At 45.1% G+C, this 16,804-nt stretch overlaps 1 protein-coding gene across 16 annotated transcripts in view; it reads left to right on the forward strand.

Annotated features, from left to right (window-relative positions):
- The window catches only part of PLEKHA5 (pleckstrin homology domain containing A5), a 1,790,419-nt gene that overhangs the window by 1,030,373 nt on the left and 743,242 nt on the right, over positions 1-16,804 (forward strand). Inside the window, exon 1 of one of the 16 annotated variants that reach the window (XM_069628412.1) lies at positions 7,398-7,503. The exons of the other annotated variants lie outside the window; for them this stretch is intronic. Within the exon in view, the coding sequence (XP_069484513.1) occupies positions 7,501-7,503 (3 nt within the window). The 5' untranslated portion in view covers positions 7,398-7,500. Of the gene's footprint in view, positions 1-7,397; positions 7,504-16,804 lie in introns of those variants that run through there. 16 annotated transcript variants of the gene reach the window in all.

Genomic DNA, 16,804 nt, shown 5'->3' on the forward strand with positions numbered 1-16,804 from the left:
GCTTTAAGAGCTGCTCTAAGCCTCCCGAAGAAAGCCAACATCTCAGAGACTAGAAGATCTGTCAATTGGCTTTCAACGAAAGATAAAATCTTCCTCAAATCTGTCTCTCTGACCTACAAATGTCCCCACCAAGCTGCCCCTCAATATTTGATAACGAGATTCACTAGACCCGTATCTTGCCGTCCTTCCAGAAGGGCCAACTCTAACCTCCTTCTAGTGTCAAGATTCAAACGCACCATGTCTGGAGGGAACAGCTTTCCTGTTAAAGCAGCACAATTTTGGAACTCCCTACCACCATCCCTCAGGGAAGACCTTCCATACTCACAATTCAGATCTAACACCATCTTTTGGCTTAAGAAACATGACATTTAAAGTTCTTCATACCGTGCTATACTATAAATACTGCAAACTGTGTATATCTACTGATTCTCCATGTTAAGACACATTATATATCCTGTAAATATTGTATATCTTCTTGTAATTATAACCTATCGTATTATTGTTTTTGGATGTGTCTAGCAATGTAACCCGAGCTGGATTCCATTTATTTTGTTCCCTGTAACCTAAGCTTTACAATCCTCATGTTGCCTCTGCGCCCTGCTACCCTTGGGTTAGGTGCGCACTACAAATAATAAACAAACGAGTGGTTGACGTGGGTGTAGGGACCAAAGTAAGCCTACTCCTTGAGTAGGGGAACGCCTTTCTCAGACCAGTCGGGTGGCAGGTGCGGGTGTGGTGGCACATAGTCAGTACGAAAGGAGTACCGCCCCTTTTGGCTGTGACTGAGTACAATTTTGCATACAGCGCAGCCTGGGCCTTTGGTACTCCTCCAATGGTGGTAAAATATCTCCACAGTTACGCCTCCTTCTGCCCACCTGACATAGTAGGCACTTCCTCCAATACATCTTCCTTTTCCTCCTGCATGTTATCTGCGGCTGGTCCCCAGTTCCCCTGTCCAGGTCCTCCAGATGGTGATGGCCGCTGGGGAGGAGGAGCCATGGCCACTGCAGATGCCAGTGTCAATAAAAGTCTGCTATGGTCCCTGAAAAACAGGTCCTCACTGCTGGTGTGCCAGATTGATAATGACTAACAAAAAGGGGTGGATCCCCTTGGAGGAAATGTCAGCAGACTACCGTCCTGTCCGCGAACTTCAGCACCCAAAAAAGACCTTGAAAAGTTGTAAAATGTTTAGGAATGAAGTGGGAGTGGTACTCGGAGCTGTGAAAGGGCAGAGTATTCACTTGAAAGTGCCTAGAGTGGCCAAAAACTGAATTTAAAGATGTCTGTGAAGTGCAATCACTGACTGCGAACACGTCCTCACGCTGCATGTGTGCGGTCATGTGACTATGTTTGGGAACATCCGCGGTGACGTTATGAGACCATGGACTTAAAGTACAGGAAAAAGTGCATTAAATGTTTATAGAAACGCTGGCAATGGATCTAGGAGGTGTGCAAGGGCAAAGTTTGAACTTTAAAGTCCCTATTATGGGTTGAAAATGTAATTTAACGATGTCCACGCTGCGCATACATCAATCGCGAACACATCATTATGCCCTGTGAGCGCAGTCACATAATGACTTCAAGGCCGTCCGTGGGCACAGACGGCGTCCACCAACTACCACATGGCCTATGACCTATTGCATTCATGGTGTGGTGTCCGCACATGGACAATGACTTTCAGGGTAAAATTAAAAGTGCCTAGTTCGCTCCGTGGACTAGGCGGTCTGTTCGCAGACACCGAAATATCAATACTGCGTCTCTGGTATGTAAATATTTGGACACAGACATTATTATAGTCCTCGGACGTCAAAATTGCATTTTATTTAAAAAAAAACATTTTTACAAACATTGCAACATTACATTTTTACAGTTACATGATATATTTACAAAGAAAATCATTTGTGGGACTAATATAAACAGATTACATTTATGATTATTTAGTTCAACAAAGGGATGGGGAATCTGAGTAGGAAACATAAATAGGGGAATTTGGAAGTTGAGCATTTTCATGACGGGGGGAATTGGGGATAGAAATGTCACAGGTTTATCATCAATGTTCTGGCAATGATTGGGGTGATTGAGGGAAGGGCACACAGGTACATGTAGGGCAATGAAAATCAATATTACGTATCACATGATTTTTAACATAATTAGAGAGTTCAGCAACTTCATTTTGTAGTTGAGACATCTGAGTGCATAATTTATTCATTTCACTTTCAATTGTTTGTGCATTGTTGCTATTTACAATTGGTTCTTCATGATTACTGTCTACATTTTTTTCTTCCACTTTTTGGAAAAGAAAATATTTGAAAAAGTTGTAATTTAATAACTGATTAGTAAAATGTATTAAGTGCATTTTAACATATTTACCATTCATACATTCCTCAAAGGTCTTGCCATCTTTCGGAAAGTACTCCTTGAGCCCCTCTAGTGGCTTCGCCATTTATGTAGAAATATGGAATGAGTAATTTTAGTTTTTTAAAACATTATTTAAAATGTATTTAATTCCTTTGGAAAACATTTAGACTAAAAAGGTACAGAATATGTACTTGCTAAGTTTAGAGAGTTTGTTTTCCTCTTCTATGTTGTGCTTCAGTTCCTAAAATGTGTTGACGTGCCTTGCTTACATTAGGTTTACAGTTATGTTTACTATTTGGCATAATCCATAATATTGAGGAATGTGTAAACAAAATATTGTTTACATTTGGAGACAGTCAAGTGTGTACATGAGTTCTGTTAATTGTTTGGAATGTTGGTATATGTGTTTTTTTTGTTGTATGAAACGGAAATTAGAAAATTGTGCTGTCCTGTGTTTTTTTGGGTCGGTTGCTGCCACCTCCTTCCAGGTGTGTCCGCGGACACAATATTTAGTTTGTGGTCTTCGAATCTGCTGCATGGTGGGTAGAATACTTTTTTAATGTAAAGGATGTTGATAATACTTTTATTTATGTTCAATGAGGAATTATGTATAACTTCTATACACTGCTGTAAAATTATGAAATATTTTGATGTATTAAAACCACTGACATTCAGTGAAAAAACGTTAAACAGACTTCATGGTTATGTTGCGCTAATAAAAACCTATAAAATTCTGACAAAAAACATTGTCAAAGGGTTACAAGTAAAATGGAAAAACCCAAAACATTTGCCAGTTATGGTAAGCTATGCAACCATAACTCGCACCACCACTGTGCACTGCTAAGACTAACACCCAGGACATCAAAGATGACATCATTGATGACAATGATTTTTCTCTGAATTCATAGGTTTTTATTAGCACAACTTAACCATAATGTCCATTTAACAATGTTTTTTCACTGATTATATATGAACACACACACAAGCGCACACACAGATTGTGGAATATGCACCCATTCACATGCAATCTGTCTCTGCTACACTGAAAAGCAAATACTTTCACTGAACTGTCCAATCGATTCTTCTCACCAGACTCCCTAAAATGGTCTTTCTGTGGGAATAGTGGATGATTAGTAGTACATTAAACTTGCAGTCTAGAGGGCATAATTGTTTTGGTGGTTTTTGATCCCTTAACTAATTGCAAAAGGAATTGACAAAACTATAAACGTAAGGTAAGTTGAAAGACGGTTTACCCACAAAATCTGACTAAATTGTTATACTACTCACTCATCTTTAGATTCATATTGTGCCATCTGAGGGTAAATGGCAAAAAGGACTTGGCCAAAATATTGTAAATAACATTTTCCATGTACCTTTTGAGACAGACTTTTAGTAGCATTGTGGTAAACCTTGTAAGCAACCAACACCTATTTACCATGGTGGAATATATACACTGGAACCATTTGCTGTATGATCGCTTATGGCTTCCACAGGGTGGTTTCAGAAAAGGGGCATTATACTTAACCAGTGATGATTATTTTACGCACAATTCTATTCATTACCATTCTCTCGGTTTGTCTAAACAGTTGTAATGTAAAGATGGTATCAAGCATGCAGCTAAAACATTCAGGATGGGGTCCCCTCTCAGCCTAGGTTGGGAGGCCTACCAGTGTTGAACTCCAAGCCAGCCTTACCCCAGAGGTGGGGTGTGGGATTTGGTGGGGCCCTATCCCTGCCCCTTCCCTGTGTGCTTGCATGCTTGGGAAGAATAGCACAATCTATCACACCATGCCTGCACTAGAACATTCCGGCTAGTCTTTCCCTTTTCCCCTGTTCTCTTTAGAACAGTAGATTGTGTCAGCAACCTGGGCCAGGGTACAGCCAGCAAACGACCAAGCTCCTGGAGAGAGTGAAAGAGATGAGCAGTCCGCACAGCAACAAACCAAGCAAGGTCAGAGCACCAACATCTAGCTGGTAGCATCTACTCTGAGACAGAGACCCATACCAGTACAAAGCACTTGGATACATGCACTGAAAGTCATAAGTCATTGTATTTGACTGGGAAGTGGCACCCTTATCAAGCCAGCCTCTCAAACAGGCTGCAAATCCTCACATGAACTGAGACATTTAACGCTGCGAGCCACCATTCCTGGAGGCCGGTGAACCAGTGTACGAAAAGGGGAGGAGTTTGACACTTATTGTATGTTTCCTTGCTTGCAACACCTCTGCCGGTAGGAGAAAGGTCAATGGTTGGCCGGGGAAACCAGCAGAGGGAGAGAGCCAATGGAGGAATAAGGGGAGACTAAAAGGGAGGCCAGGAAAGTTTGAGTTTTTCGTGTAGGGTTAAGGAAGGAGAAAGGACCAAGAGACAAGGCAGAGTAAGGACTGAGCAGAGGAGCGTGGAGAATTGCTGAAGGAGTGTGCAAAGTGAGGTATTGGAAAAATATAAATCACCAATGCAAATATAGAGCCAATACTTTGAACGCAGAAAGAGGCAATAACTCGCAACCACACACTCTTAGAAGATAATCAGCACTTATACGGCTATTTAGTCAAAGTTTAGAAGCAACCACTGATAACATGGAAATAACTCACAGAAATAACATGGACATAAATCACAGAAGAAGCAAAGAATTTAAAAGGAAATACATCACCGTGAGCGTAACTGGATTCCTCATCTCGCCCAGAAGCGGCTGGAAGACCCCGGGAACTGCCAGGTCGAGAGCACCACAGCTCACAGGAATGCCGGACGTAAGCGTCCTCCTCCTGCTGAAGTCTCACCTGACCGCCTCCGGGTTTCCGCATATATACACACTCCGAAAAGGGGTGGCAGTTCTCGAACCTTCTGGAAATGGCACTTACGCAGTTGATGAGCAGCCGTCGGTTGCCAGCTAGGTCAATCGACAGCCACCCTCAAGGAGCAGAGTGCCTCCCTCCTCTAAAAACACGCTCCACGGAGAACAGTAACAAACCATAACAAAGTTAGCATTCCCAGCAGAAATGTCCTTGACCGCATACCAGGTTTGGAAAGCATGTTTTTTCAGCACTGTGAATCTAACGCTCAGCAAAATGTGTGCAGCTTTTCACTGCGGCATGAAGTAAATATCCATCATGGCTCCAAGCGCTCGCAGAATACACTGCGCACCAGCGCCATTTTAGTTCAAGCATAACAGTGAGTGAGAGAGAGTAGTGTTGACAGAGTAGAGATTGAATAAAAAAGGTGACTGGGAAAATGAAAGGAGAGTGACTGTGGGAGAAGGTTTGGGCAGAGTGAGAGTAGTAGTAGTGTGGAGTAAATAAATTTGTCATGGTGAAGCCTTCACCGGAACAACCACCATCTCAAGCTATGCCCGATTATCAATGATGCACATATTCAGGTACACTTTGAGAATTGGATGCACCTGTTTTGGGCTCCTCAAGTGAAGGGGATGCTTCAGCGCCTCTAAAAAGATTTTGGGGAATTGGGCAGAGAACCAATTTTAATCTCCAAAATAGATGGGGATTGCGTTTTAGCTGCATTTTCCAACTCTATATTGCTTTACTGCAGTAGCCTGTATCCCAGACAGGGGAGGTGCAGTTAGTTAACAGGGGATGCTACAGTAAGACTATTTTGGGGCAGCTGGAAAGCTGAGCACATATCTAGTGTAAGCAAAACTCTACTTTTGCGCCCTATCCATGCCCATAGAACGTTCAAGCTAGCTTCTGTAATACATAGAATTCTCTTCAGACAACACTAGTATATTTTCAAGACCATGTTTTGTTGTACCTTGTTTCGCACCCTTCCCTAAACACAAGGAAAGTCTAGCTAGGAGAGGCTTTGGCGCTTCAGGGAACCTGTTCAGTGGTACTGGCTTCATCCTTTACTGCAATTTGAATTTTAGCACTGATCCATATGTACTGTAACAAAAGCTTAAAATGCCCGGCCTTGCAGTTAGAAGACAAATAGATCATTGATCTTGGTATGCAAACTCGACTCGAACACAATATTAGCAGAGAGCTGTGTATATTTCTAGATATAAAGGTTATGATGACAAAGTAAATACATTTCTATAGACCTCTAGCCCAACGGGAAAGTTCATTATACATTACTGTTTGTCCAAGATATTCCTTTTAAAGTAATTAAATGTTAATTATATTAAGACAATATAGTGATATTTATGCACAGTCCTCGAAACTCATTACACATTCCTTGCAAAAATTATATCCGTTTGTTTGGATGCTTTTTTGCTCTATTCAGACACTGGTAAGGATGCATGAGCTAACCATGTAAGCTGCCACATTATGGACTAGAAACCTGACTAGCAAGTGTTTTACATTCAAACAGTCTTTAATTTAAGAAATCAATATGTTTTGATTAATTGTATACTGGTTTTCATATTGATGTTTGTTTAAATGTTTTTTTAATATTGACATTTTCTTATTGGCATTTAAAAAAACAGTTAAAGTAAAAAAATAAAAGGGTTAACCATGTCCTGTTTTTGATACAAGAAAGCACTTGGAGTGGCAGAAACATATTGACTGGTTGTTCTCTCCCAATACCGCTGCCATACATTTGAGAAAATGATGGTAATTTCAATAACTCGCGCACAAATAAATCGCAGCGTCTCTTGTTGGAAAAAGTTGGGAGTTTCTGTTTTTAGAATAGGGTTTAGCCCTAACCCACTAACTTATCAGAGGATTCTTATATGTAATCAAGATTTGACATGTTTGTTTGTATGTGTGGACCTATATTATAATTCTAATAAATAAGTGTAGAAATCAGTTATTTTTTAATATTTTGTATGTTCAGATTTTCAAAATGGGCACTATTGACAATGTATGTAATGGCAATCCAATCTGTATTCTTAAAACATCGAGCAAATATACTATAAAAGGCTTGACCTCTGTATCACTCTGTTGTGCTTTTTGTTTTGCATGAGAAACATTTTTGTGTTCAAGAAATGTCTTTATTTCTCTACCTTGATTTCGTTACCAAATGTTAGAAGAATGTTAATTATCCTGAGTTGTGAGGTTCACTTATTCCTTAGTATGGGCTTCATACCTTTACTAATGCATTATTTCTTCTCTCCTAAAATGGTCATTATTTACTTTGATCTTCTTTGGATGCCTGACTTATGAGCAATAACTAATCTTCAAGAGAAAATGGTGAGTATAAATCAAAATCTTCTCTTCTGTTCCCATAATGTTCTTTTTCTCTGTGTATTGATATATTTGTTGGCCAGATTAATGTCTGTAAGAGCCATGCTAAAATACTGAAAAATCAAGATGCAAATTCTACCAGATGGGCACCTGCCAAGAAATTGAACATTTAATGTGAATGTGCCCTTCAAGAAATATAATCTAAATAAAACACTTATAAAATAATTACTAATCATTGTTGCAGAATTCCATAGGCAAAATATATTATCCCTACTGCATCTGACTGAAATTGTGATTCAATCCCAAAGGCATTTTTTGCATTATATTATGTTAGTCCCCTGCCTGGCTCTGGGACCAGTTGATGGGTGGCTCCAGGGACCAGGTGCCTTCCAAAACCAGTGGATGGTGGGCAGGCGATATTTATCGGTTGGTTCCCTTATTCAACTTCCTTGTGTAGCAGAGGACCAGTCACAGGGGAAATACTTACAGATCTCCTTCTCAGCTTGCAGGGCCTGAAGCTCCAGAACCAAATTCCCCAACGGGAGTCATTGATGGAAAACGTTTTAAGAAAGAGGGCCTAAAGACCCTGGCTACTGTTCTGATAGTTTTTTTAAATGGACAGTTGGTGCGACCGAAGGCTATGCCCACTGGCCTTGGCCAAAGGCCATGGTTAGTGTTCTGGCAGTGTTCTAAGATATACTGTGGGCACGGCCGAAGGCAGGTGCAGAAGCAATCTATGGAATAGCAAAACCCTTGAAATTCAATGAAAAAACTTTAGTTAATGATCAGTTAAGGTAAAAGCGTATTGCAAAAAAAAACCTGAAATTCAATGCATTGGGGAACTCGGGACTGTCTTAACTTTGCATGTTTGTGTTGCAAAGCCCAAGAGGACATATTTATTACAAGAGAAGGGATTCACAATGCCATATAAAATGGCATTATGGGGGATATAGTATTATAGGGGTGATCAACGGGAATGCGCTGAGTTTAGCCGTTCCCGAGTTCCCCAAAGCGTTGAATTTCAGGGGTTTTCATTGAGTATATATATGTCTAAGGCTTATGGATCTGCCTAGAATCACAAGCTTTGCATAGGCCCACATCTAATGGTGGGTGCCTAGATGTGCACATGACGTTTTTGAAGTTCGGAAAGGGATGTCGACTGGCAGTATTTGTAATATCATCCCTAGTGTGACGTCGACTGTATCCATGATCCCGCACACGTCAGGGTCTCATATTATTTCTTTCCACCATCATGGTCAGACACGTTTCTCGCAGAGTCCTGTAGCTATGCTACTTTTCAGTTAACACTTTATTCATCATTCGACAGTTACCGCTCAACGCTAGATCTCGATGGAAGACCAACTCGATGACTGAAACAGAGGATTGTTCTGGCAACAGGCTTTGGCCTAGCACTAGGGAGAGTGGGGGGACTGATCCTTTTCTTAAAAAGAATGCATACCTCCATTTCCTACTTCTCTCTTGCTGCCCTTAATATTTCCCTAAACCATGGAGCGAACTCCATTTAAATTCTGTTCAAATTGCAACAGAAAATATCCGTGGAAGACACTCTGAGTGTGTAACCACTGCCTTCCTTGCTAACACCAAGAGGCCCGCTGCGCATCCTGTAAACACTTTAGGCCCAAAACCCTAGAGGAGCATTGAACGCAGTGGTGGGCGGCACATGTCATGATGACAGAGTCAGAAATCACTGCCGGTCTCTTTGAGTCTCATCTGGAAGGCCAGGGCAGCGAAGGCTCCAGTCCGGAGCCTGAATACACCACAAGGGAACCATAAGTCTCCTGCGCGTCAGTCCCCAGCTCTGAAAGGCAGTCACAGAGTTCTGCTATGGGGAGAGCCTTTGGCGATAAGGATGCACACGTGCACACGCCCAACCCCATACTGCCAGGCCGTTCTTCACTGGAGCCATTAAAAGAAGGCTGCCCACCGGTGGCAGGCGCTTCGAGGTCTACCGTCCAAGTGCCGAAATTGCCAGCTTCAGTTCCGCAACCGTGTTTACTGTAAGATGACAAAGATAAAGAGGCAACTACAGGCGTGCTTAAATCACACACTGCAAATGTTTCTGAGGCATCAACAAAAATTGAAGTCACTTTTCGATGGAAAAAAACACAAGTCCCGTAGCTTTAAAATACACACTTCTGCTGCCTCTGAAGAGGCACACCAGTATGAGGAGGCCCATTCCCCTCTATCCCAATAACCTCAGAAGAAAGGACCAAGGAAAGACCCTGAAGCTGGTGTATTCCCCCTAGCAGAGACCGCTAAAACAGGGGCTTGGACAAAAATAGCGCTTTGAAGATACTGTGGACAACGTTTCTTCTTTTGGCAATTTCATGACTAAATATAAGACCTAGAGTTGTCTCAGCCATTAGAGACAGGTCAACACCGGCTCCCTCCATCGCCCACTCTTAAATTCATGGATGCCTCCCATGACTCACAACAGCAGGATAATCAACCAGATCAAGACTTCTGTTATGTAGACTAAGACAACCCTCGTCAGGACCTTGACTATTTATACCTAGACAATCCAGATTGCCCAGATGTCCCAATCATTGAGACTCCGGATGTTACAGCACCTGATAGTCATACATCCCCTATAGATGATCAGTTGTTGTACAACAACTTACTTAAAAGCAGGGATGTCATTTAGGGGTCGCCAGAGGTCGCAATTGCGACCTCTGTGGTCTCCATTGCGACCTTTAAAAAAAATATATATATTTTTTATTTTTTTGTTTTGTAATGCAAGCTCCTGGGCTGTGGCCAGCACCATGTGACCCTTTACTTCTGGAGTAGCTGGCTTTCTTGTTCATGCCCCTTAAAAAAAAGAAGAAAAATAAGAACAGGAGTGCCACAAGTCTAACACTTTCAGCACTGGCCCTAAATAAGTAAGAATAGGAATACCAAATAATGTGTCTTTCTGGAATTCTATACATTGATTGCTAGACTCACGAAAGGTTTATTTCAGGTGCACTTCAGGGGGTTAGTCACTGATTTAGTCTGTTCATAAACGCGTCAACTCAGTCTTTCATCCTTCTGATGTCGATAAATGAGTACCAACACAGGTTGGGTGATATTGTGTGTATATCGTTTCTATATAAAGCGCTTAAGCGTAAGTGCTATATAATAACACATCATTACCATTTGGTCATGGGCGTCTGCTTGCATTCACAGTAATTTGGTAATATGGGCCTATACACACTGATCTTAATGATACATATGGCGATCCATTCTTGTATGAAATGTACATCACATTATAGTGATATCGTAACCATATTTGTCGTAGTGTACAATGCTATGTGATGCCACTTCCTATTTTGTCAACGGGTGAAAGGTTGTGTTCCGTCGCTTCCCATGATATCACTTCGGGGTGGGGGTCAAATGACATCACTTCCTGTGATGTCATCAGGGGGGTCAAGGGTCGTGTGTTGTCCCTTCCGCTACCCCTGTCATTTTGGTGAAAGGACGTCCCTGCTTAAAAAAGGCTGCTCACCATTTCCACATCCTCACTGAAGAAACAGTTCCTGATAGCACTGATTTTGTGAAGGGAATTCGTAATGAAAAGAAGCCAGTAAGCCATGCCATGCCATTCCTTTGCTGCAGTCTATTAAAAAGAGAATCACTCCGTCCCTTTCTACACCCTCACTCACAAGGGCGGTGAACCCGAATGTTGAAAAAATATTCAAACCCTTGCATTCAGATAGCATATACATTCAGTGACATGTGAAACCTGACTCTTAGTAATCACCACTACCAGAAAGAGAGCTATTGTTCCATTCCTTACTTCAGAAGCACCCCTTAACAAAGATTGGAAATGCTTATACACTTTAGGCCAACGCATTACCACCGAGGCCGCCTATATGACCAGGATTGCAAACAATACAACACTGCTTGCAAGGTACCACAACACTCAATGGGATGAAGTGCTCAAAACCCTGGACTAAGTGCTGGAACCTGCTTTGTCACATCTGCTTAAAATCTCCACAGAGGGGAAGCAAGTGGCGCAAAATATTCTTACATTTCCTGGACTCAGCCGACACCTCAGGGAGAGTCATTGCTGAAGGAACCCTTCTAAAAAAAGACACTTGTAGCTCTGTGATTATGCGTTTAACCCCGAAACTCAAACAGCATTATTCAACATGCATATCTTTGGCCTACTTGGCGCCCTCCGGCCATGACGGAGGAGAAGGTGGGAAGGTCCCTCTTCAGCCCCTGTGACAAATGCAGGCTACGGAATGTGTTTGCAGAGGACAAGCACCTACAATGCCTCTACTGCCTACACCTGGACCATACGGAGGTAGAGTGTGAGAGATGCCTCAGTTTCTCTAAAAGAAATGACAAAGTACAGGCATAGTAGGCTGGCGGCATGGCTTAACACCAAGGCCTCTGACCCGTGCTCAGAGCAGGGTCATGCCTCGTCCAGGACCGGCCGGTCCGGTGAGCAGTCTTCTAAGTCCTTTGAGGGTGCCTCATCCGTGAGGGCCCAAGATAGGGCCAAGATCTGCAAGTTCGAGTCCATTGGGTTTTGCCGCGGAAGCGGGACCCAAGTGGCGAGGGTGCATCAGCATCACCCTTCGCCTCCATTGCCAGCCTACCATCAAGCTCCTCTTTAAAGAGGAAGGCATCTCCCCCGGCTAAGCTACAGGAGAAATCTGAGAAGCCGCGGACAGAGGAGAAGGCGGCTGCGCAGCCCACGCAGGCTCAACCGGCAAAGATCTCATCAGCGACTTTGTTGATGTCTACTACTACCACAGCAGCTAAGGGCGCTGACCCTAAAAGGGCGGACCCCATGATGCAGAAAGTGTGCCTGCCCCCACAGCATGACCCCGTCTTTGGCAAAGTCTGCAGGTACGCCAGAAGGGGTAAAGATACTGGCACAGGCCCGGTTCAGAACCTTAAAGGAGGAACAAAAAGGGGGGGGCGAGGAGACCCCAAAACAACCCTCCCAGGTAATCTCCCAAGCAATGGAGGTCTCATCCAAAGACTTCAGAGATCAGGAGTCCATTCATGTGGTTCACGAGGACGATGATTAGGTGTACAGCGACGACGGCGCATCGCCTAGTTTCCTTGTTTGGCCTTCTCAGCCATGGGACATTTCGTTGGATATTCTGTCGACTCTCCACACCTTGGTATCCAATATCCAGCTGAAAATGCCTCCGGCACCTGTACCTGTGGTCCCCCACGTCCCTGGTCAGCCTCCGCCAAAGAAGAGGTAGCGTCATCTGACAACACCATATCAACCTCCTCCACTGCGTCTGGACCCAACTCCCCCAGCAGACCCAAACACTAGTACTGCAATGGATACGGCCACGATGATGGATGGCGACGAAGACATTGTCGCAGCGGAGGGTGAGTCACCGCATTTGGATGCCCTGCATAGGGTTTCCCCAACGGACAAGGTGGGTTCGTTCCACTCCATGATTGCCAGGGCCTCTGAGCTTTTCCAGCTGGTGCCCGAAGAAACCAAGAAGAAATCGAAGACGAGAGGCCAAGAGGAAGACGATCATAGCGATGCCTTTTATGGATGATACATGGGAAGAGGGCATAGCCCTCATGAAGAACGCTTCCATAGCTCTAGCCAAGTGGGATAGACTGGAAAAGAAGTATAAGGTGCCGGACTCCGCACCCAAATGCCTGAGATCGCAACCATCGCCGGACTAAATGGTGTCCTCTTCGGTCCCTCCAGACAGTGAGGGGAAAAGGATGGACACCATAGGGAAGAAGGCGATTTACACCATTGCATCCACAATCAAGGCAGCCAACGCACTGGCTACCCTAGCCAGGTATGTCAGGGAGTTGTGGTACAAACTAGTACCGATCCTGGAGTACTTCCTCAATGATAAGAGGATGGAGGCCCTCGCCCTCTTCCGTGAAGGAGAAGTGGCATCGGACCACGCCATCACAGTGGCAGTGGACATCACAGACACAGGGTTCCGGCAAATGGGGAACAGTGTCTCCCTTCGTTGGCAGGGATGGATGAAGGCCACTAACTTCTGTCAAGTGGTCCAAGCGAAGGTGCTGGATATGCCCTTCAAATGGAAAAATCTGTTTGGAAAGGCAGTTGACGAGTCCCGCCATGCCATTATAGTGGATACGGAGATGGCCCGCTCCCTCAGCACTCCAACAGCACTGCTCATCATCTTTTCGCTCCTCCACAGGAAAACTGAGCAGGTCATCGAAAGGGTCCTGCACGTCGTACAGTCAGTCTTCCTGATCCTCAATGCAAAAAGCCTACAGAGGCCGCTCCCAGGCCTATGGTAGTTGAGGACAGCGTCACCACCAACCGCAGGGCAGTATGCTGGCACCCAAGCAAGCCTGAACTGGCCAAGAAGTCGGGCCCCCACTCATGCACCCGAGTAGGAGGCCAGATGACGGGATTCGCCAGCAAGTGGAGAAAGATCACCACCGATAGATGGGTGCTGGATGCTCTCACCCAGGGGCACACCTTGGAGTTCCAACGCAGGTGTCCTCGTATTTGCCGGTTCCCGGGAAGGAGCAGCACACCCCTCAGTTGCTGGAAGAGGTACGTGCCATGCGGTAAGCGGCGATAGAGCTGTTCCCCTACAGCTCCTGGGCTCTGGAGTTTATTCCAGATAATTTCCAGTCAGAAAGAAAACAGGGGGCTGGACCTGCGACGTCTGAACAAATATTGCAAGTCCCAGAAATTCAGGACAATCATGTTGCAGCACGTACTCGGCCAATTAGAAAAAGGAAACTTCTTGAGGTCATTGAACCTGGAGGACGCATATTTCCACATCCCCGTTTCACAAGTAACATCGGAAATGTCTACTTTTCTTGGTGCAGGGACAGCAATACCAGTTCAAGGGCCTACCATTCGGCTTGAAGTTGACCCCAAGAGTATTCACGAAGTGCCCGACACCTGTGGCGCCCATCTACGTCTACAGGGCATACATGTATCCCCGTACCTGGAAAACTGGCTGATTTGCGCCCGCTCACGGGAACTGGCTGACAAGCACATGAATGCAACTGGCTGACTATTAATGGATCTGGGATTCTCCATCAACTCTCCCAAGTCCTGCTTAACACCATCACAGAACGTGCTGTTCCTAGGCGCCAGACTCAACAGTGTCTTGCCTGGCGTCTCCCTCGGAAGAGAGACTTTGATCCATTCAAGGAAATGTGCAATGGCTATCGTCGACAAAGACAGCCCCAGTGCTGGCCATCAACTTATTACTGGGCTTGATGTCATCCTGCATCGACCTTGTTCGCCTCCGCAGATTGCAGATGCGACCCATATAAGAATTCCTGAATGCCCGTTGGATACAGGTGTCTGGAAGTTTCACGGACAAGATCCTTCTCAACAAGGAGTTCCAAAGAGTGGTAGAGTGGTGGGGAGGAAGAGATCCACTCCCACATTGCCCAAGGCACATGGATTTCAAACCCCCTCACCCCCAATACCAGGAGACAGTCACCACGGACGCCTCCCTGGAAGGTTGGGGAGCGCACACCAGATGTCTGCACGCAAGAGGCCTTTGGCTGCCGGGGAGAAGGATCTCCTTATCAACATCCTGGAGCTACGGGCGGTGTTCTGGGCCCTCAAGTCGTTCCTGCCATCTCTGAAAGGCAAGGTGGTGAGGATCTTCACCGACAACACCACCACCATCTTCTACATCAGCAAGCAGGGGGCACTCGATCCCCGGTGCTCTCCAAGGAGGCCCAGGACTTGACACTGTGCCGTCGGACAGGGGATGTTCCTCGTCACTCTTCACCTGGCTGGAGTCGAGAACACCATCGCAGACTCCTTCAGCAGGGAACTCCGCTCCAGCCACGAGTGGGAGCTTCATCAGGATCAGGTGGACCACTTGTTCACCGAACAGGGCAGACACCAGATCAATCTGTTTGTGACGGCAACAAACTCCAAATGCCAGATGTTCGCTGTCTGGTTCCCCCAGCCGAGGAGCTTGGGGTGGGGGGGGCATTCTCCTTTCCGTGAGTAGGACTGTTTCTGTAAACATTCCCTCTCCTGCTATGAGTCAACACACTTGGACAGTGCCAATGCAAGATGATACTCATCGCCCCGGCGTGGCTGAGGCAGATTCGGTACCAAGACCTTCTCAGCCTGTCAGCTGCACCTCCAGTCTAGTTGCCGGTGGTTCCGGATCTTCTCAACAGAGAGGGAGACGCAATCCTTCATCACGACCCAGGATCTCTGAACCTGGAGGCTTGTCTCCTGCAGCCTTAGAGTTTGGAGGTTATGAGTTACCAGCGGACTGCAGGGAGGTGCTCACCAAGGCCAGGGCGGCGTCGACCTTAAAGTGCTACGGCCATAAGTGGAAGCGTTTTGCTACGTGGTGCCTGTCGCAGAAGATTAGGCTCCATACTTGCTATCCTTGGCAAAGGCTGGTCTGGCACACGCCTCCATCAAGGTGCATCTGGCAGCTATCTGCCATTAAACCTGATCCCCAGGAGGATCCTTGCTCTGGTCCCATAGACTTGTCAGGGAGTTTCTTAAAGGACTTTTCTGATCTTTCCTGCAGGTTAAAGCTCCTGCCGCAGCGTGGGAACTCAATGTGGTTCTGACGAGACTCATGGGGGCTGACTTAGAGCCAATGCATCAGTCCCCACTCAAGTTTCTCTGATGGAAGATGGCTTTCCTTGTGGCCATCACCTCTGTCGGACGTGTAGGTGATATCCAGGCCTAATCTTGCGAGCAGCTGTACCTGACTTTCCACGAATCAAGGGTAGTACCCATGCTGGAGAACAATAGTTACAGGTAAGTAACTTAAACCTTATCGTACAAGAGGAGATTCTAACACTAATAGAAAAAAGCAATAGAGCTGGTGCCACCACCAGAGGAAAATCAAGTTATGTATTAAGCAGACTTCCTTATTCCAAAGAAAGATTTAACAGTGCGCCCAGTGCTGGACCTGCGCCCTGCAAACACGTATGTCAAGCCTCAAAAATTCAGGATGTCTACTGCAGGAGGTAATTCCCCTGCTAAAACAAGACTACATGGCAATATTGAACATGAAAGATGCATACTTTCATATTTCAATGTTGCCAGCGCACGAAAAGTACCTAAGATTCAAAGTAGGGGGCAAGCACTACCCATTCAAAGTGTTACAATTCGGCATAGCCTCAGCCCCCAGGGTGTACCCTTACTTAGACGACTGGCTGATAAGAGGAGACGCACCTCAAATGGGTCTGCAGAACAACCAGCTAACAGTCAACCTACTGTTCCAATTAGGATTATCCTTAAATGAGAAAAAGTCAAGTCTAGTGCCAAACCCAGTAAAACAATGTATAGGGCCACTAATCAAAACAAACGACAAAC

The sequence above is a fragment of the Ambystoma mexicanum genome, chromosome 12 (genome assembly GCF_040938575.1).
Source record: "Ambystoma mexicanum isolate Mex_15411 chromosome 12, UKY_AmexF1_1, whole genome shotgun sequence".
Lineage (NCBI taxonomy): Eukaryota > Metazoa > Chordata > Amphibia > Caudata > Ambystomatidae > Ambystoma > Ambystoma mexicanum.